This window comes from Chanodichthys erythropterus, chromosome 11 (assembly GCF_024489055.1).
Source record: "Chanodichthys erythropterus isolate Z2021 chromosome 11, ASM2448905v1, whole genome shotgun sequence".
Classification (NCBI taxonomy): Eukaryota; Metazoa; Chordata; class Actinopteri; order Cypriniformes; family Xenocyprididae; genus Chanodichthys; species Chanodichthys erythropterus.
In genome coordinates, this window is record NC_090231.1 from 52,778,830 (window position 1) to 52,801,144 (window position 22,315).

At 37.7% G+C, this 22,315-nt stretch overlaps 1 protein-coding gene across 2 annotated transcripts; it reads right to left on the reverse strand.

Moving 5' to 3' along the window:
- Positions 1-97: 97 nt before the first annotated feature.
- znf821 (zinc finger protein 821) lies at positions 98-20,849 on the reverse strand. 2 transcript variants are annotated; one of them, XM_067400031.1, is made up of 6 exons: positions 20,434-20,849; positions 8,617-8,748; positions 8,298-8,410; positions 6,949-7,047; positions 4,609-4,772; positions 98-4,511 (listed from the first exon to the last, which is right to left on the reverse strand). In XM_067400031.1, the coding sequence occupies exons 1-6, from the start codon at positions 20,471-20,473 to the stop codon at positions 3,734-3,736; spliced, it is 1,326 nt and encodes a 441-aa protein (XP_067256132.1). In that variant the 5' UTR covers positions 20,474-20,849; the 3' UTR covers positions 98-3,733. The 2 variants fall into 2 exon arrangements, with proteins under 2 accessions (XP_067256132.1, XP_067256133.1); XM_067400032.1 differs by having other exon boundaries at positions 20,421-20,849.
- Between the last annotated feature and the right edge of the window lie 1,466 nt (positions 20,850-22,315).

Consider the following 22,315-nt stretch of genomic DNA (forward strand, 5'->3'; position numbering starts at 1 on the left):
CAGATGAGTGTTTTTTTCAGGGTTGGAGCTAAACTCTGCAGGACAATGGCCCTCCAGGATCAACGTTCCCCACCCCTGCTTTAGGGGCTCCGTAGAATAAGACCCCCAAATGAGATTTGGTGGTCCACTCTTTTCCTTTCACATTTGAAGTGGTCAACCACCTGAAAACATTTGAGAAACACTGCTGTAAACACTGACTCTGTGGTGCTTTTGCTCTGTTTGTTGGGAGTTCCAACTTGTCAACCTCTGGGTCGGTTTGCATTTGGGATGGGAGTACCTGTTTGTCTGAACAATGGAAGACAGGGGGCAATGTTTGGGATGCAAGTATTATTTTTGTCATCTGACAGTGGCACAGAAATTACACACTTCACCTTTATATTAGTGTGAAACATTTTGTGTATTTACCTTATTTCCATTTTTAGCATACATATGCAGCATTATTACTGCGTCATATAGGAGGGATTGCTCTCTGGAAGTGTTTGTCCTGATTGTTTCATTGTACATGCATTCACTAAACCTTTACATCATTGCACATCTCATTGAAATAGCACACAAAATCATTTAAATCATTAAATATAAAACCAAAGAATAACTTTCCAGTGACAAAGGCAACCTTTTTTTTGAATTTGTACACTACTTGTGTTGCCATAAAGATTGAGCACACACTAAGTGCCTCACCATTAACAACAAGCATTCCCAGGTCCAGTGCGGGACCACACTAGTTTAAAGAGGTAACATACACATTTTACAGTACAGTGACAGCAGCAGAGGGCAGAGACTGGTTGGTTAGTTGAGATGTAATGGAGTTGCGTAATATCCTTATCGACATTTTGGCTCAGGTGGGGAGTTTGCAGTCTGAATAAGAGAAAAAAGGCCAATGTGACCAGTAAAGGTAAGTATAAGGTAGTATCTGGTCTGAGAGTGATGATGATAATGAAGAATTGGGAAGAGGAGGTCTCCTGCTCCTCTATGTTCTCAGGCCGTGAGGATGCCGATGATCCACACCATCCCTGAGTTCCTAGAAAAAAAACAACCCGTGTAGCATTGTGATAAGGTATAAAGCCTTTGGGAGGTCAGAGAAGTGTGCTGTATGTGCTTCGAAGCGGATACTTTCAGTAATTAACAGTACATCCACAGAGATAACCTTCCTCTTTTGAAAAAGACAATATCCTCCATAGAAGTTGTCCCAAATGTTACCCTCAGCCCTTGAGATCTTTCTTGGAGTCCACACTCAAATAGTCCGGGCTCAACTAAAGGGTGCATTGAGGGGCATATTGGCGGCAAAGGTGGCATTCTTGTAAATCTTGATAAATATGGTCTTGTGGATGCAAAACCGGTGTAAAGAAAGACCAGGAGACCACAAGCCCACATAGATTTCACCATTTGGATCAGTGGCATTCAAACAGCATTTAAATAAAGTTGTCATTTCAGCAAACATGTAGAGCAATGATAATAGCAGGTGTGTCCAATCCTACTCCAGGAGGGCCACCTTCATGTAGGCTGCGCCTGAAAACTTAGGCAGATGATTTGTTGCCTCGCTGCCTTATCAGGCAATGACTTGTAGGAAGCGTTTGCGCACGAAGGTACCTTGCGAAACTGATTTCGGACTGGGATGGGAAGATAAATCTATGCATTACGATTCATGGCTCGATTCTGAGATTTTCCAAATGCTTCGTGATTCTCTCTTGAATCGATTCTGAGCTTAGATTTTACCAGCAGATGACTATTTTTTAACCGCACGCTTAAATGCTCGTGAAGAAGAGCGGTTATGCATTTGGCTGAGTCTGTGTCCAAGTAAGTGAACTTTATGAATGATTATTTCATAGAAGGTTGAAGTGTGTGTAAGGAATTGAAAGCAAGCAGATTATGGCCGTTTCTAAAGCATGCAGTGCCATCTGCTGTTAAAAACTAAGCTCAGAATCAATTCGAGAGAGAATCACGATGCATTCGGAAATTCTCAGAATCGATCCAGAATCATTTCTCAATTCGCGATACAGATTAATTGTCTAAGCCCTACTTCTGAGGCAGCGTAATGGTTTAATGATCTACAGCACAATAGAGAGAGCTTTGGTGATAACTAAGCAAATATTTAATTACTGCAATAGTGATTTCTTGCTAGAAATGACATCGTAAGTGTGAAAATGTTGGTAAAAAACGTAGAAACTGACCACCAACTGCAACTTTCAGATGCCATTTTTATTTTATAGCTCTGCTTTCACAGAATGGAAAGCACAGGATTGTGGGATATCAAAGGCAGTGAAGGATACATCTATGCTGCCTTCACAAATCGATCAGATGAAGGTATCTCAGGAGACAGGAAGTGAAGCAAACATTGTATTTGGATGTGCCTTAATACCTCCTGAGATTGGAATGCATCCGAAGGGAGCATTTTTAAGCTTTAGGAGCTCATCTCTAATCTGCTCCAACACACCTGCCTGGAGGTTTCAAGTAACCCTGAATGCCTTGATTAGATGGTTCAGGAGTGTTTAATTAGGGTTGTGGCTGAACTACATGAAGGTGGTCCTCCAGGAGCAGGATTGGACACCCCTGGACTATAGTAGGTGTTGGCATTAGGAACATTGAGTCAGTGTGTGGTCCTGCACAGCCCCTTTGGTCCTGGTCAAGACCACAGATTGTGACTAGGCCATGCAAAGAGCCCATGGTGAGGTAGTTGGTTCTGTGAATATGAGCTAGTAGTGACCCAATCTAGGGTCCTGGGAGATGAGCCATAGTTGCAGGTAAACTCCAACCTTTTAGACTGGCAAATTTGAACCGTAGGCTGAGTGTGAAGTGTGGCTACACGTCTCACTCCTGTCACTGTAGGTCCGTGTGCAAACAGAGAACCTCCTTAGGGAAAGGCCTCACTGCTCTGAAAAAAGATGGCTAAATGTCTGAGCCTTGAAAATTAAGTAGACCGATCTCCTAAAACATGCTTAAAGATAGGGAAACATGTTTGCCTCGTTTCCCTTCTGTGAAAGTTGGATTTTTTTTATACAAGTTCAGTTCATTTTGTAAATCAATTTCTGCCTAAATCCATAAAGGGTCGTTCACACTGACAGCAATTAAATTACATACGAGGAGGTCAGCAAGTTGCCATACTGTTGGTTCCTAGTGGGCGTTCTACTTGACTGGTGGCCCCTTTTTTCCTCCTCCGACTACCAGATGGGAACATCATCTACATCATCTCACTCTTATTTCACTGAGGTCACAGCTAAAGGGATTAGGTGAGTTCTCAAAAATGTCATCATAGTTTACTAAACATTGTTGAGCACTGGTTTTAAGGAGGTTTATTTCTTCTTGCTGTTGACTACTGTAATCCATCACCCTCTGGGGTTATCCAACTGCAATTTGAAGCAATTGCCTGCCTCGTCTGTCCAGTAGAACCACTTCTGTACTGCAATATCCAACTGTTTCAGGCAGCAGATCACGTGAGCATCGCTGTCTACACTCCCACTGGTAGTCGCCACATGTGTTGCTGCCTGTCTGCATAAAGTTGAACTCTGCTCAACACTGTTGCATTGCAACACATGGTCTCTCATGTTGCCTCAAATCTCTCATTGAAAATGAACGACATCTGGGACCTACATCACTGCAAATCGCTGTCAGGGTGAGCGCCTCCTTGAAACTGCAAGAGCATAACATTCTCATCACAGTTATAGTCAAGATAGGTATTCTTTAAGAATGGCAAGTTCTTCTCAAATGCCGGGCTGAGAGGTGTTTGGAGCTGTGCTTGTTAGGGAAGCTTCATAAACAGTCCATTGTCCATGGAGGGAACGGACATGGGGAAGGAAAACTGGAAAAGATTCATGTCAGCAGTGAGCGCAGCCATTGCAGCAGGGTCATGCTCGATCTGGTTTCTCAGCGATGGGTCTATCTTCTCCAAGCGCCGCTTTAGCCTCTTGGCCTCCCTCTCACGGATTAGCCGTGCCTGCCTCTTCTCAGGTGTTTCGTTGGCCCGTTTGAGTCGCATGGCCTCCCGGTCACGCTGTAGACGACGTGCCCGCTGCTCATCTGTCTCCTGCATCCTTTGCAGCCGCTTTGCCTCGCGGTCTCGTAAGCGACGCATCTCCCGCTCCTCCGGTGTCTCGCATGCCCTCTTGCTCTTCTTGGCCGTTCGCTCACGTTCCAGCCGCTGCATCCGCACCTCTACGGGTTCGTTCTTCCTACGCATTGCCCATTTCCTCATGGATGGCGATTGGGCATCCACAAGTTGCTGGTAGGCTACGCAGCTGTTGCAGACCAACAAAACTCCAGCCGGGTACACAGGCATAGGGTTCATGAGGTCTGGAAGAGGCGGAAGGCCAGTGCTGGAAGGACTGAGGCTGTCAGAGAGTGAGGGAAGAGGAGGTGCAGAAGGGAGAAGACCATCTGGCAATGAGGTCAGTACAGGACCAGGATTTGTGCTGGGGTTATTCATAGGGCTTCTGGGTAGAGAGTTGGACATGGCACAGGCCTCACCCTCACTGTTGATCTCTATACTGCTTGTGTCGAGGAATTCCTTCAACTTTCCTCTACAAATTCAGAACAGAAAACTGTTAAGAGTTTCTTAAAAAAAAAAAAAAAAAATGAAGCATCCTGATAAAATCATGTCTCAAGGAAAGAACTGACCTGTTGAAGTTGTTGGTGTCTGTGAAGCGAGCCCCACACACTGCACAGTTGGACAGACGGTCCTCTGAATGGATGAGAAGATGGCGGCCAAGAGAGCCTGGAGAACTGAGAGCTCGTCCACAAACAGGACAGATATAACTCTTACTGCCACCCACAGCTGTGTGCTGGTCACAGAAAATAAGACAAGAGAGTTCATACATAAATTCTTCTCAACTGAAGAGACTTAAAGGAACAGTCCCAAAAATAGTTATTCACTCAACCTCACGTTGTTCCAAACTCACATGACATTCTGTCTTCCGGACAATTTTAAATAATATACTGGTCATTGTTCAAGCATTTACAATGGGGACTAGAGTTAGTACCATGAACTTATCGTTTAAGGCAGTCTCCATTTATCGTAAATGGTTTGAAAAGTCAGGACACCAGTCTTAGTCTGTAACCATTTATAAAGTTGACAAGTGTTCAGTTTTTAAAAGTTGTGTAGTATATTCCAGCCTTTAGATGTTCTTCACAATCTGCATGTAATTGACAAGCTCCAAATTAGGGCTGCCCTCTAATAGTCGACTAGAAGAGGCTCGGTCGACCAAGATTTTATTAGTCGCAGAAAAAAAAACTCCACAGGAAGTGGCGAAGTCACGCACTATATTAGGGACAGATTGTTAACTGCAGGAAATCCAAACATTTGTCTATCACTCATCGACCTCAAATATGGCTTATCACTTGAAACATGTAAGTAGTAGCAACTTTAAAAGTCTGTTCACTCTAACGTTAGCCTAGTCCTAGATAAATGTGTGCTATTATTAGGAAAATATCCATGCTTGTGTGGAGAGCGTGCTTAGTGCATGACATACCGAAACTCAGCGTATACTTGCCTCACAAACATGAGAAATATATCTATAGAATGCTTGAAATGTCTACTTTTACATGAACAAATTCAACTGGAAAATAAATATCCTCAGATTATGTAATCCATATGAAACTTCATATAGGCGCATCCCCTATTGCAGAGATGATGAGTCATCATCGTTGACTTAATCTAGACAGTTCATGACACACTCATAATCATCACGTCTGCCGTTGCGCTTTGACAAACGTTATGCGTGTGCTTGAGCACTGATCAGGCTATGTATTATGTATAGGCAATTAAAAGCTCATTATTATGATTTATGGCTCATTAATATAAACAAGCGTTTAGTCGACTAATGGCTTAAAGGTGCCCTAGAACGTTTTTTTCACAAGGTATAATATAAGTCTAAGGTGTCCCCTGAATGTGTCTGAAGTTTCAACTCAAAATACCCCATAGATTTTTTTTTTTTTAATTAATTTTTTTAACTGCCTATTTTGGGGCATCATTAATTATGCACCGATTCAGGCTGCGCCGCCCCTTTAAATCCTTGCGCTCCCTACCCCCGAGCTCGCGACTATAAAACAGTGCATAAACAAAGTTCACACAGCTAATATAACCCTCAAATGGATCTTTACAAAATGTTAGTCATGCATGCTTCGGATCATGTGAGTATAGTATTTATTTGGATGTTTACATTTGATTCTGAATGAGTTTGAGGCTATGTTGCGTGGCTAAAGCTAACATTACACACTGTTGGAGAGATTTATAAAGAATGAAGTTGTGTTTATGAATTATACAGACTGCAAGTGTTTAATAATGAAAATAGCGACGGCTCTTGTCTCTGTGAATACAGTAAGAAACGATGGTAACTTTAAACACATTTAACAGTACATTAGCAACATGCTAACAAAACATTTAGAAAGACAATTTACAAATATCACTAAAAATATCATGTAATCATGGATCATGTCAGTTATTATCGCTCCATCTGCCATTTTTCGCTATTGTCCTTGCTTGCTTACCTGGTCTGATGATTCAGCTGTGCAGATCCAGACGTTAATACTGGCTGCCCTTGTGTAATGCCTTGAACATGGGCTGGCTTATGCAAATATTGGGGGCGTACATATTAATGATCCTGACTGTTACGTAACAGTCAGTGTTATGTAGAGATTCGCCTGTTCTTCCGAGGTCTTTTAAACAAAAGAGATTTATATAAGGAGGAGGAAACAATGGTGTTTGAGACTCACTGTATGTCATTTCCATGTACTGAACTCTTGTTATTCAACTATGCCGAGGTAAATTCAATTTTTGAATCTATGGCACCTTTAAATGAACAGCTACTAGTTGACTAGAAAAATCTTTAGTTGAGGGCAGCCCTACTCCAAATGCAGTTTGAGTGATCTGATAACAAAACGTTTTGGACCCAAGAGATGGATTTTAATACCAGGGGTAAACAGAGTCTAAAAGATACAAGAGGATTAAGTTGTCCTCACCTGGTAGACATGTGCGATGAGCTGATCTGGGCCACTGAACTCCAGGGAACAAAGAGGACAAGCAAAATTGCTCCCCTGGTCTGTCCCCTCCTCACTCTCCTAAAACACATAATGGACCAACAAACAGATAAAAGCTTAGAGTAACAAGACTTGCAGTCTGAAATGTAGTGTAATTTTTTTTTTATATAGTATGATTGAACAGAAGTGAAATGACTAAACTGATAATAACTGTAGCTGCAGATGACTGATGCGACACTGGTAGACAAATGAATCCATAAGCCTTTGTGACTCATTCCAACTGTCATTTAAACTGGGTTGCTATAGAGCCATGAGTCACCCTACAAAAATATCTATCAACCCTTCAAGATGTAATGGCAAAGAATTATGTAATGCTCTTCACCTCAATTTTATGAAATCAAACAGGCTTGTAAATTAAATGAGTCAATTATAGACCTTTATGTACCCTTTTTAGAGCTGAGCTCATTTTGTTCTGTCTTCCGGTTTGTATCTCCACAGAACAAAGGTAAGATCTTACGGATTTATGAACCACTCATTTAAAAAACTTCCTGGTCTTCTGACATTTGTTTTGACATCCGCTTCAGACATGAAAATGCTCATGATAACTTCCATTAACTCTACAATAAGTAAATCCACTTTACCATCTAATCACTCTTCGACAGCAATTCCATTAGAAATATACAGAGCTACCGCAAAAACACAAGTTCAAACACAAAATTCTTAAGATGGCTGCATGCTTTTAAAAGTGTTATGAAATTTAATAAATTCAGTGTGGAAATCTGCTACAAATCTGAAATTTAATTAATCATTTTAAACAGTACAAAGATGTTAAATTAACACTTGAGTGCGGTGTGTGTATATTATATATATATATATATATATACACACACACACACCGCACTCAAGTGTTAATTTAACATCTTATATATATATATATATAATATATATCTCATCTCAATCTACTCAGAATCTGTGGGAATCTGAAAATGTGAATCTTATGAATAAATATATAGGTAATATTTAACCAAAAATTCAGAGAAATAAAAAAAATAAAAAAATTTTTTATATATTTTTAATTATAACATTATTTTTTAATGACAAAAGACCCCCCCCCCCCACACACACAAAATACTAACATGTTGGTAATGTTTACATTTAGATTTTTAGGTTAGAAGTTAGGGATAGAATATTATATTTCAATCTATTTGTAAATCATTAAAATGATATTGGTCGAGGCTGAAGAATTTTTCGAGTTGTCTATGACAAAGCTGGTAATGCAAATCATGTGATAAAAGAAGAATGCAAGATAACATTAAACACGCATCCCTCACCTCCTTGACGTCATCCTGTAGTATGAGGCCTTGGCTGCTCTTATTACTCATCATGCTGTAATCAGCAGAGGCATTTGAGGAGTCATCCTTATCAAAATCACTATCACCGTCATCTGGCAGCATAGGACAAAGATTCATAATATTATCAATGGCTCCATTACAGGTCACTTTGCTTTGCTTTTCTTATTTAAGTCTTAACACTGTACAGAACAATCACAGTTGTCTTCCTGGATTTTTAATACTTTATGAGCAGTAAGCAAATATATAAATAAATTCACAGACAGTAGTCGTGAGTTGCCTTTGAAGCCGGGTAGCTCACCACTTGTGCTGTCTTGCTCTTCATGTTCCTGTGAGTTGTTGCTATGGCATTCGCCGTCTTCAATGAAGTCATCTCTAGCATCCATCTCAAAAGTGTGCTGAGGGCCGGACAACCCAGTCGTGTGAAAAGGCCCTGTGAGTGAAACAACAGTCACTGAGAATGCCACTATATGTAAAACTAGTTTTTGAGTTGGGCTTGCACATACAAAAAACTGCTTTGGTTGCCGAGGTATTTTGAGTGTTTTAGTGCATTTCTGGGTGGTTGCTAGGGTGTTGCTTACAGGCCCATGATAAATGATCCCAGCAAGTCTTTGGACCTGAGATTAGAATATCATATTCTTCAATATAAGTCAATAGAATTTTGTGTTTTTAATGCCAAAAATATAGATTTACAATTTGAGATCTCGTTAATGACCGTTGCACAAATGGTGTGGGACAAGTTACAAGCCGAACATTAATACTTATCATATTTATTATAATACTTTTTATATTTATTTTATTAAATTTTTTAGGGATATTTCACCCAAAAATAAATTCTTTCTTTTTTTACTTCACGTCATTGTGGGACACAAAAAGAAGATATTTTGAAAAACGAAAACAGCCATAAGACATCACGAATGGGTTATATGACACATTTGCTTCAAACATTTTATTGTTTATTTATATGTAAAATCAACAAAACCATATTGACTTTTACTAAAATGGCTGTAAATCTTGAACGGAATGAGATTTTCAGTAAAAAAAAAAAATTGCGGCAATTGGACACTTGGTGGCACTACAACATGGGAAAAAAACATGAAAACAGCTATAACTATGCAACCGTTAGCCCGACTGACTTGAAAATTGGCATACAGTGTCTTGGTCCAAGGAGACATGATTGTCTATGAGGACACTGGTGTATCTCGAAAAACATGGCCGCCATCGGCCAATGTATTTTGAGCACCTATATTAGACAAGGTTAACGGAGGCCGATCGGAACAAAACTCGGTGGGCATGTTTGACTCATGGTCCTAGAGGTCTGTAAGAATTTTGAAAGAAATCGGCCACTAGTTGGCGCTAACGAGTATCATGGTGTTTCACAGATCCACACAATGTTCATATCATTTGATGGATCTCCTCATACTGAACAACTTTGCCTCAAGAACCACTGCTGTCAATCAAAACATTCATTTAATATTTGTTTTAATGTAAAAAAAAAAATACTTTTGTGAACTAATCCTAGGTTTTTTGCCCGATCGGAAACCAAACTTGTGCAGTACAATTCTCTGGACTCTCTAGATCAATAATTATCAAAAAAAGTTGAACTTTACCATTTGAGTAGCTATGATAGGGAAATATAGAAAATGGGTGTGGCAAAATATACTCAAAAGCCTATAAAACCTAAACGAAAACTCAGAACTTCACGAAAATAGGTGAACGCATGTGACGTGATTCTAAACAAGCAAGCAAACTTTTATGGAGGCGGACCACAGGTGGCACTATAACTGTAAAAAAGCTTTAAAAACCATTTCTTTCCTGTTAAATTGCCTGATCTTTTCCATCATTTATTAAGATTGCTTGCTAAATAAAACATAATACCTTTTTTACGCATGTGCTTAAAGGCATTAAAGCGCTTGAACCCTATATTCAAGCTGCTCGCAGCTATATTTAGATATTATTATTCTGAAATAAAATTAAAATAAGAATCTGGTCATACTGCCAACCACTAAACGACAGGTTACTGAATGTTATTTATAACACAAGTAGCCTACATGATGCTCGTCCTCAAATAGATGTCAAATGAGTGTGATTTATTTTGTCAAAGTTGAGTTTGAGGCAATCGAGAGCAATAATTATTAATTGGCTTTATTCTTTTATCTAACTTATCAATGTTGCAAACATCTCTGTATTTTGACAGTGTTCACACTGGTAACACTTTTCCTTAAATTGCAAATAATGGTGTTTAAATAAAAAAATAAACAAGAAATTTTAAGTTCCACGTTCTGTCGATTATTATTACTTTTCCAGGTTTTTGCTGTGCAATCCGTTCAATATTGGTATTGAGATTGAGATATTTTAGTTAGGTATCTCAAAGTCATAATTTTGGTATCTTGACAACAGTTATTATTCATGAGATAATACAACTTAATTTTTTTTATAAGGCATTATGCAAGCAATATAATGCCTTCAAAGGCATAGTTCACCCCAAAATTAAAATATTATCATTTACTCACCTTTATGATGTTCCAAACTGGTGTCAATCAAAACATTAATTAAATATTTGTTTTATTGTAAAAAAAAAAAAAAAAAAACTACTTTTGTGAACTAGTCCTAGGTTTTTTGCCCGATCGGAAACCAAACTAGTGCAGTACAATTCTCTGGACTCTCTAGATCAATAATTATCAAAAAAAAAAGTTGAACTTTACCATTTGAGTAGCTATGATAGGGAAATATAGAAAATGGGTGTGGCAAAATATACTCAAAAGCCTATAAAACCTAAACGAAAACTCAGAACTTCACGAAAATAGGTGAACGCATGTGACGTGATTCTAAACAAGCAAGCAAACTTTTATGGAGATCGGACCACAGGTGGCACTATAACTGTCAAAAAGCTTTAAAAACCATTTCTTTCCTGTTAAATTGCCTGATCTTTTCACCTTTATGATGGTTCCAAACTGGTATAAGTAATTTTTTTTTCTGTTGAACTAAAAAAAAGACATTTTAAAGAATGTTGGTAACCAGACAGTTGACAGTAACAGACATTATTCAAAATATCTTCTTTTGTGTTCAGCAGAAGAAACAAACTCATACAGATTTGGAACAGCATAAGGGTGAGTAAATGATGACAGAATTTTCTATTTTTCAGTGAACTATCCCTTTAAGAACACCCTTATAATTTATTATAAATACAGGCTTCCGTGGTACCAAAAAGAATCCTGGACTCAATGTTTTCAACTCATCAAAAAGCCTGAATCTGAATTAATTCTCACTTTGAATTTCAAAGAAAAGACAGATCGTATCAACAACAGGGGCAGCTAGGTCCAGAGATGCAGTGGTGTTCTGTGATCAGAACAATAGTTGATGCTGCATTAACACATTACAAACAAACGCTCACCAACCCCCACGTTGTGCTGAACCCACAACATACACTGCAGTCCCAGAGGAAACAGCCTGCATCTCCTGCACGGCGAGTCCGTGCCTCTAATGTGAGAATAATCTCCTCCAGAAGCACTCCATACGCCCACACGGAGCTGCTTCCCACCCTGCATGCATCCCATTACTCCATTGCTGCCATCTACCAAACACCTTCTGCAAACCTGCTTTAATGAGTAACATGAACAGCAACCAGCATACTAATAAAACCAGATTTAAATGCTTTCTAATGAAAAGTGTGACATGCTACAGTGTTCTGGGAGGTTGACAAGGAGTTGCTACGGTGTTCATAATGGTTGCTAGGGTGTTCTAGGTGGTTGTTTACTGGCCCAAGACCGTCCTTTGAAGATCTATAGGATTTTACAATCCGTTTTATTGTTCATCAGGCAAAAATTGTATCTGATCTCTTATAAAAGTAACACCTGATTTGAGGTATCATTCATGTCTGTAACAGTGTGGGATGAATTCACCCAAAAATGAAAATTATGTCATTTATTACTCGGCCTTATGTCGTTCTAAACCCGTAAGACCTTCGTTCATCTTCGGAACACAAATTAAGATATTTTTGATAAAATCTGATGGCTCAGTGAGGCCTCTAGTTAATTTACACTTTCAGTGCCCAGAAAGGTACTGAAGACACATTTAAAACAGATCATGTGACTACAGTGGTTCAACCTTAATGTTATGAAGCGACAAGAATACTTTGTGCGCCAAAAAAAACTAAACAACGACTTTATTCAACAATATCTAGTGATGGGCGATTTCAAAACACTGCTTCATGAAGCTTTACGAATCTTTTGTTTCGAATCAGTGGTTCAGAGTGTGTATCAAACTGCCAAAGTCATGTGATTTCAGTAAACGAGGCTTCGTTACGTCATAAGTGTTCCGAAATTTCAATGGTTCACCACTTGGGGGCGCAACTTTGGTAGTTTGATACACCTCCGAACCACTGATTCGAAACAAAAGATTCATAAAGCAGTGTTTTGAAATCGCCCATCACTAGATATTGTTGAAAAATCATTTAGTTTTTTTTGGTGAGAAAAGTATTCTCGTCGCTTCATAATTTTAAAAGGTTGAACCACAGTCACATGCACTGTTTTAAATAGGTCTTTAGTAGCTTTCTGGGCATCTGAAAGTGTTAATTAACTAGAGGCCTCATTGAGCCATTGGATTTTATTAAAAATATCTTAATTTGTGTTTCGTAGATGAACAAAGGTCTTACGGGTTTGGATCAACATGAAGGTGAGTAATTAATGACAGAATTTTCATTTTTGGGTGAACTATCCCTTTAAGTTGCGACATCAACCTTCTGATAATGCTGTATGCTCTACTCCATTTCAAGTGAGAATAGCCGTTTATGAGCGCTATTGTAGCACACCTTTAAGCTAAGCTTTTAAAAATTCTGAGTACAATAAAGAATCCATGCTCAGTGTCCCAGACACCAATTCAGAAAAGATTAATCACTGTCTGGCCAATTTTGGAATGAAGAAAAAGGTTAGGCTCATGATTTTTTTGGTAGAACTACAGTAAAATGGACGTTTATTTTACACAACCAGTTACATTTTTATCGATTCAAATGCAACCAAAGTATAATTTAAACATTTAATTGAACTCCCTGAAAGTTGCAAACCCTGTATCCCAACTGGGTAAAAATAAATAATTTAAAGAGAAAAAAAACCCCACAAAAAACATGAGATCACATGAGATCATCAATCGTCTGATGACAGCTCATCATTGGCGTATGCAGTGAAATAAGCAATGATAAGTCTTCTGTGCAAATCACAAATGAAGTATTTACTGAGGTTTTTGAAAAAATACATTTATACAGAAAAATTTCATCATTTATATATATATATATATATATATTTTTTTTTTTTTTTTGCTTCTTTCTTTTACGCTCTGCATTGATTTCATCATATCGTTAGTCATTTGATTGATGCATTAATTCATCACTGTATCACTACACCCATATATATTAGCACAGTTTGTTGCCTACTAGGGATCTGATACAGCCTTTGAACCCAGACACGGTGTGATGTCAGACTTAAAGGGATAGTTCGCCCAAAAATGAAAACTAACTATTATAAATCTAATCCATATGAATTGAGTGGTTTAGTCCAAATTTTCTGAAGAGGCTCAATCGTTTTACATGCTAAGCAGATTTAATTTAGGCTTTTATTCACATATAAACATTGATCAGCAAACATAAACAGAAGCTCAAACGAACCTGCTTGACACGTGAGAACAAACCTCTTGCTTTTGCTGTGTAATTTGAGTTGATCAATGTTTATATGTGAATAAATTCAAGCCTAAACTCAATCTGTTAATCATATAACGCGATCGAGTCTCTTCAGAAAATTTGAACTAAACCGCTCAATTCATATGGATTAGTTTTACGATCTCTTTATGAGATGTTGTTTCTGACTGAGGGAGTTTTCAAAAGAGTGCTAACTGTCTAAGAATGTAACTGAAGGTTTCAAGTAGGTCGCTGCCCAACGGAGGTTATGCCGTACGTGTAAGGGTTAGATTTTGATTGATGAGAACGGAGATGTACATAAGTTACCTTTTATTTTTATGTCTAAGTATTGTGTCACTTTTCTGTCATACATTTGGTAAAAACTCCAAAACTATATTGTTTTGAATGCATTTCCATCTTTCTTTGATGTTGCAAAGCTAATCTACAAATGCAATGAGACGCAACTTGAATGACGACTCTTTCTGCCGTCAAGGTTAGTTAGCTGGGAAGAAGTTTAGGGAGTTAGATAAGATGTTTCAAATTAAAAAATATTTACACACGTCAGGTGGACACTATTATGGGATGTCGATGAACCAGAAAATGTACTTATATGATAAAAGGTTTGATAATTTTACTATTCAGAGGCCTGACTTTAATCTTGTAGGTGAATTTCCACCACGCGATCCCTTTAATAACTGGATACTAGTTAGGAGTTAGTTAAAATCCTTAAAACATTAGTACACCCAAAACTGAACATTTTGTCATCATGTACTCACCCTCATGTCGTTCCAAACCTGTATGACTTTCTGCGTAACACTAAAGAATGTGTTCTTTGAAGAATGTTGGTAACCAAACAGTTCTGGTGACAATTGAATTCCAATGTACACCCTTTAACATCCATGGAACACTTCCATTCCACAACAGATTCTTATAGTAGAAAAATATTCTTTAGATTATTAAAATGTTTATCACACTAAGAAAAAAAGTTATTTTAAATGGTTAGTTCAACCTAAAATGAAAAGAATGTCATTAATTACTCACCCTCATGCCGTTCCACACCCGTAAGACCTTCGTTAATCTTCGGAACGCAAATTATGATATTTTAGTTGAAATCTGATGGCTCAGTGAGGCCTCCATAGCCAGCAATGACATTTCCTCTCTCAAGGTCCATTAATGTGCTAAAAACATATTTAAATCAGGTTAAATATTAATATTATAAAGAGACGAGAATATTTTTGGTGTGCCAAAAAAAAAAAAAAAAAAAACGACATATAGTGATGGCGGATGGCGGACATGAAGCTTTGAAGCAGTGTTTTGAAATCGGCCATCACTATATAAGTCGTTATTTTGTTTTTTTGGCACACCAAAAATATTCTCGTTGCTTTATAATATTAATATTGAACCACTGTACTCACATGAAACGATTTAAATATATGTTTTAGTGTTTTTAGCCATTGGATTTCAACAAAAATTTCTTACTTTGCATTCCGAAGATTAGCCAAAGTCTTACGGGTGTGGAACGGCATGAGGGTGAGTAATAAATGGCATTTTCATTTTTTGGTGAACTAACCCATTAAGAAGAGTTCACTGAAAAGGGTCTTTAGGGAACCAAAAAATGAATCATCTTCACTCTTAAAAAATAAAAGTTTCAAAAGGGTGTTTTTGCAGCAATGCCACAGATGAGACATTTTTGGTCCCACAGAGCACCTTTCAGTGAAAAGTTCTTAAAAGAACCTTTTTTTTTTTCTTCTTATGTTCTCTAAGGGTCTTCATGGAACCATCGATGCCAATAATTTTTTTTTTTAAAAAACTAGACATTTCTCAATATCTTATATCTCTAATAAGAAAGAAAGTCACATAGGATTGGAACGCCATTAAGATGGGTAAATAATATCATAATTAAGTATGGGCAATAATAGTAATAGTGATGTTTGCCTTAGCTCAGGGCAACTGATATATTGTTAGACCAAGTCCAAATTGGACTAGAATCGGGTTTTTCTAGTGTCGGCATGTAGAACTTCAGAAAGCTTTAGTCTATATTTGAGCTCAGAGACCATTTCAGAAATGCCTCCACCACATGTTGTTTTCCTATCTGAAAAAAACAGCCGACGGATGTAATATTTTACATCCACTAATCATCACCAAAGGTTGACATGAGTTCCCAAGCATCCTCGGGACAGTTTCAAAGGGTGTTTGGGGGCATCTACAAGGACAGAAGATTTTGCATGAGAGATATTAGCGTTAAACTACGAACCGCTCCAACAGAGCGGCTCCACGGCAGTCAGCCCGTGATTGATGTAAGAGAGTTGCCCATCCCCCACTGCCAGATCTGTCTGTACATCTGTCTCTCCACCCTCCCTCCGTCTTCTCCCTTCCATCCACCCTCGCTCCCCCCTCTGTGTGCCACTGTGATGTTATCTCAGAGTCTGTGTGTCTGTAGGCAGGAGGTGACGCAGTGTCTGTCTGAATCCAGACAAAGAGACAAACTCATCATCCAACAGACACGAGAGAAAGGGTAAAATCAGTGGAGGGGGGTGGGAACAAAACAGACAAACAGAGACAAAACTTAACTCGGATACCAAACAATGAGCACTCCTGAATTCAAACCATCCCTCTCCCACAGCCCCACCAATCCAACAAATACTGAGAACAGACAGAGGACGGGGCCCTCGCAGGCTGTCTAGTTTTGTGGGGTTGAAGAATGGTCATAGTCAGACATCAGATGAACCCAGACAACCAATTCAGGCCTCACTTTGCCTAACTGACAAAAGCCAGGCATGATGGAAGAACAAGATCAGTCATACAAGTTCCCATGGTGTAAAATTTCCCATGGTACATTTCCCCCAATTTCTACTTTAAAAAAGGAAAGACAGAGCAACATGTACTGTAACGTTTCAGTCTTTTCATCAGGTCTGACAATCTTTATCTCATGTCTGCAGATAAATATAGGACACAGCTGGAGACTAGTGCAAAAAATAAAGGTTCTTTATTGGCATCGATGGTTCCATGAAGAAACTTTAACATCCTTAGAACCAATTCATGTTCACTTCAGAATTAAAATTTCCTGATAATTTACTCACCTCCATGTCATCCAAGATGTTTGTCTTTCTTTCTTCAGTTGAAAAGAAATTAAGGTTTTTGATGAAAACATTCCAGGATTATTCTCCTTATAGTGGACTTCAATAGGGATCAAAAGGGTTGAAGGTCCAAATTGCAGTTTCAGTGCAGCTTCAAATGGCTCTACATGATCCCAGACGAGGAATAAGGGTCTTATCTAGAGAAACCATCTGTAATTTTCCAAAAACAATAAAAATATATGTATATACTTTTTAACCACAAATGCTCATCTTGCACTGCTCTGCGATGCGCCACGCATTATGTGATCACGTTGGAAAGGTCACACGTGACGTAGGCGAAAGTACCGATCCAGTGTCTACAAAGCAAATGTGCAAAGACGATTGTGATGTGATGTCGGACGATTTGGAAGTTGAAGGAGAAAATGAGATGGAGTTTTTCGCCATACCGCAGTACTTCCGCCTACGTCACGTGTGGACCTTTCCAACATGATCAGGTAATGCGTGGCGCATCGCAGAGCTAGTGCAAGATGAGCATTTGTGGTTAAAAAGTATATAAATTTTATTTTTTGACCCAATGACTGATCGTTTCCCTAGAGAAGACCATTATTTTGGTCTGGGATCATGTAGAGCCCTTTAAAGCTGCACTGAAACTGCAATTTGGACCTTCAACCCATTGGTCCCCATTGAAGTCCACTATAAGAAGAAAAATCCTGGAATGTCTTGCTCAAAAACCTTAAATTCTTTTCAACTGAAGAAAGAAAAACATCTTGGATGACATGGAGGTGAGTAAATTATCAGGAAATTTTCATTCTGAGTTGAACTAATCAATTAAAAGCTGTTCACTGAAAGGTTCTTTTGGGAAACCAAAAAAAAAGTTCTTCTTTGGCATCACTATATTCAAAAACCCTCTTTTTGAACCATTATTTTAAAGAGTGTATAAGTGAACACACTATTTCCATATACAGGGTGTTCAAAAAGACCCAATTTCAAACAAATATATTTAAAAATGGCAACATATTATAATTGCACAAAAAATTACAAACGAACCTGCAGGTTTGACGTTTCCTAAATGACACACTGCCTCAAAGTTGGATAGGTCGCACGGGACCCCAAGACTTGGCGCTACACTCTTGGTATTACACCCTGTGACTTTCTCTTGTGGGGATAAGTCAAAGACCGTGTTTTTGTGCCACGATTAGCGACTAATCTGGATGACCTTAAAAACAGAATCACAGCAGCGGTGACTTCAGTGGAAACAGACACTCTGAAAAGCGTCTGTTTCATCTCGATGTTGTCCATGCAGCAGGTGAAGGGCACACAGAGCATTTATAAAATGGTTAGTAAAACTTCACTCACTAAACCATTTGGAATTTGTGCAATTGTAACATGTTGCCATTTTGAAATATATTTATTAAATCTTTTTGAAACACCCTGTATTACCCTATTTGCATATTTGATTCTGATTTATCAAATGACCACTGTAACACTGGAAACCTGTTTCTTACATAGCTATGATCGTGTTCTGCCACTGCACTGACTCTACAAGTAAGTAAACAAGTAAAATCATTGTCCATGTATTCATTTGTTTTGTAATTAAAGGGTTAGTTCACCCAAAAATGAAAATAATGTCATTTATTACTCACGCTCATGTTGTTCTACAACCTTCGTTCATCTTCGGAACACAAATGAAGATATTGTTGATGAAATCCAATGGCTCAGTGAGGCCTGCATTCACACTTCCTCTCTCAAGATCCATAAAGGTACTAAAACATATTTAAATCAGTTCATTTGAGTTCAGTGGTTCTACCTTAATATTATAAAGCGACAAGAATACTTTTTGTGCGCCAAAATAACGACTTCAACAATATCTAGTGATGGCCGATTTCAAAAGACTGCTTCGGAGCTTTACGAATCGAATCAGTGACTCAAGTCACGTGATTTCAGCAGTTTAGCCAGTTGATAGATCTGAGTCACTGATTCAATTCATTAAGCGCCGAAGCAGTGTTTTGAAATCGGCCATCACAAGATATTGTTGAAAAATCATTATTTTGAGGTTTTTTTTTGGCATGCAAAAAGTATTCTCGTCGCTTTATAATATTAAACTAGAACTACTGAACTCACATGAACTGTTTTCAATATGTTTTTAGTGCCTTTATGGATCTTGAGAGAGGAAATGTCATTGCTGTCTATGTAGGACTCACTGAGCCATCAGATTTAATCAAAATATCTTAATTTTTGTTCCGAAGATGAATGAAGGCCTTACAGGTGAACTAACCCTTTAACTGTGTAATAAGTGATATAATGTACAGTCTAACAATCAATAAACTTGATCTACATTCTACAAGCCCCCAAGAGGACTATTCATAATGAGCGTCTGACTGCACATCATCCCTTACATTTAAGTTTTATGTTGTACATTACAACAAAGGACAAAGTATGAGTTAACCTCTATGCTCACTGATATAAAATATGATTTTTTTTTAATGAAAACTAGGGAAGCGTTCACCTTTATTTACTCATAACAATTGAAAATTACTGTTACTGTTATATATATGTGCGGTCAAACAAACCAAAATAATTTTTTTTTTTTTTTACATAATATGTGTGTACTGTGTATAATTATGTATATGAAAATACACACACATGCATGTATATATTTAATAAAAATTTTATATTTACATATATAAGATTTATATATAATATAAATTATATAATATATATATATATATATACATACAGAGTATATACAAAGATTTATTAAATATAACACGTATGTGTGTATTTCTAATACATAATTATGCACAGTACACACATATGTAAAAAAAAAAGTTATTTTGGATGCGATTAATCGTTTGACAGACCATATGTATGTGTGCTATACAAATAAGTTAATATATGTAAAGAGAATTCGAATAAAGTTCATATGTTATCCAGCTGCACTTGTTTTCAGAGGCGGTTTATATTTATTTAAAGACTTTTATTTAAGGTTTTACCGTCTTATCGCAAATATATCCGTGTGATATTATCACAAGTAAATGCATGTGAGGATATTTTCTGAGGCGAACAGAAACATCTCCAGTGTTCAGGTATAAAATCGCACATATTTCATGAGGTTCATCTACAATCTCTAGATTAGGTTTCACTGATATCGTGACCATGTTGTGATGATGGTTTGTGAACGCCTGGCCTCTGGCTGTTGTGCTCGTACAGTAAAATGCGGATGTAAGACTTCACCAGAGCAAACAACTCAATGCCACAGTGTATCATGACTCGGGCTTCCCTACATGATGAACACTATCACCTCCAGGAGACAAAACGCCCGTTTTGCGCGAACTAGTAAATTAAAAGTGTTTACAATACCTGGGATACCTACAATTCACTTTGAAAGGGTTGGTCTGTTTTCGTCTTGACATATTATCCCCCACTCCCGGATGAAAAAAGTCGAATCTCTTCTTTGATCCGACTGATGTGTGAAGATGCTTTTGGCCAGATCCAAAGGTAAATGTTTTAAAGCAGACTACAATCTAAACAAAACGCTCCGAGCGGGCAGAACTGAGCACTAGACGGCTACATTGGCCAGCGCGATTAGGTTCATTTGACTAAATGAGAATAAAAGATCACTTCTGCGTAAACAAACATCTCGGTCTTGGTCGGCGATGAGAGCGCGTTCATGTCGATAGAGGTCGGTTTCCAAACAGAAGAGATCATGAAAGATGTGAGGAGATGATGTGAAATCCTGCGCCACTGTAGCCGGGTAAATACACTGCAGACGCTCTCCACCGACATGCATTTCAAGCGATGAGCTGAAGTGAGAAGAATGACTAATTTTATCATCTAGCTACTCCTGCGCATGCGTGGAACACGGGAGTTCCTACAGGGGGCGCTCTGCGGCTCAGAAAACACACCTAACCGTTGAAAAACACTGAAATCTCATGTCTATTTACAATCATTTGTCCAATATTATCATGTATATCTTCTTATTTCACTGGTTGGTATTAGGATTCACTGCAGAATTATAAAAACATTATTTTCCGAATAAGCAGCGATTGGTTCATCCGCAACAGCGCTGAGAAAAGTAACAAGCGACCGTGTTCACCTTCATCTTTGATCAGTGCAAACAGTGAGAAAAGGACCATTCAAAGTGGCTAAAACATAAATATCGAAGCTATTATTGAAACCCCTTTGATAAGTGCTCAAAATTAGGCTGTTTTATAAACACAAAACTACTTAAAGTGAATCTGTGTGTCGTGATACACAGCTAATATGCAAATAAAAATGAGTTTTTAAGGAGCTAAACTGTTTTTCGGCTTTGATGAGGCGACGAACTTCGACGCATTTGTCCAATTACCGTTAATTTCTCAGTCGTTTTTCTCCACCTCCTTTTTAATAACAATTTTAGCTAATTTCCCTTCTAACAGTTTTTCCATTTCTATGATTGTAAGCCTGTTTGGTTTCTAAAAGAAACAACGAGACGCATTGTGGGATACATGTACGTGGATGTGGAGGACAATGCCATTTTTTCTTCATCTATCTATCTATCTATCTATCTATCTATCTATCTATCTATCTATCTATCTATCTATCTATCTATCTATCTATCTATCTATCTATCTATCTATCTATCTATCTATCTATCTATCTAAATTGTAATATCAGATTTGTATAGCTTATGCTTTAGTATAATTAGGCCTACTACTAAATTAGTTGTAATTAACATAAGATTAGTTAAAAAAAATCATGGACTGATATTTGCATACCTTTCAGCTTTAGTATTAATTTTTAAATAAAATAGACATACATTTTTTAATATGTAAATGTGTAACTACTTCTCAGTCATTCAAAATGCAATAATTAGAGATATAAAAAATATATTTGGTACTAAACAGAATGCATTACAATTAGTTATTAAATGGCAAACTATTGGTGTCAAGAGTACAAGCAATACTTTTTTTTTTTTAATAGATTCTGCAGACACATATTTTCTTAGTTTCATGAAAATCATGTGAACCATACTGGTCAAATGTTATGATATTTTTTCAATCGTGCAATTATTTGTTACATACAAATTCCATTTATATTTATTTTATATTCCATTTATTTAAATTATATTTATATGTGTTATGATATAGACACGGAGGCAGAGATAAAAGCAATCCAGGTGAGTTTATTGGAACAATATGTGGAACACAGAGTGGTAATGGCTGTTATCAGGTTCTTGAGAGATGAATATAAAGTAATACTGTCCTTGTGTGGTT

Coding starts and splice junctions, on each gene's coding strand:
- znf821 (XM_067400031.1), bottom strand. CDS start 20,473: ATGTCAAGACGAAAACAGACCAACCCTTTCAAAGTGAATT. Junction 8,411..8,616: donor AGAGCAAGACAGCACAAGTG/GTGAGCTACCCG, acceptor CTATGCTGCCAG/ATGACGGTGATAGTGATTTT. Junction 7,048..8,297: donor TACAGGATGACGTCAAGGAG/GTGAGGGATGCG, acceptor TATGTGTTTTAG/GAGAGTGAGGAGGGGACAGA.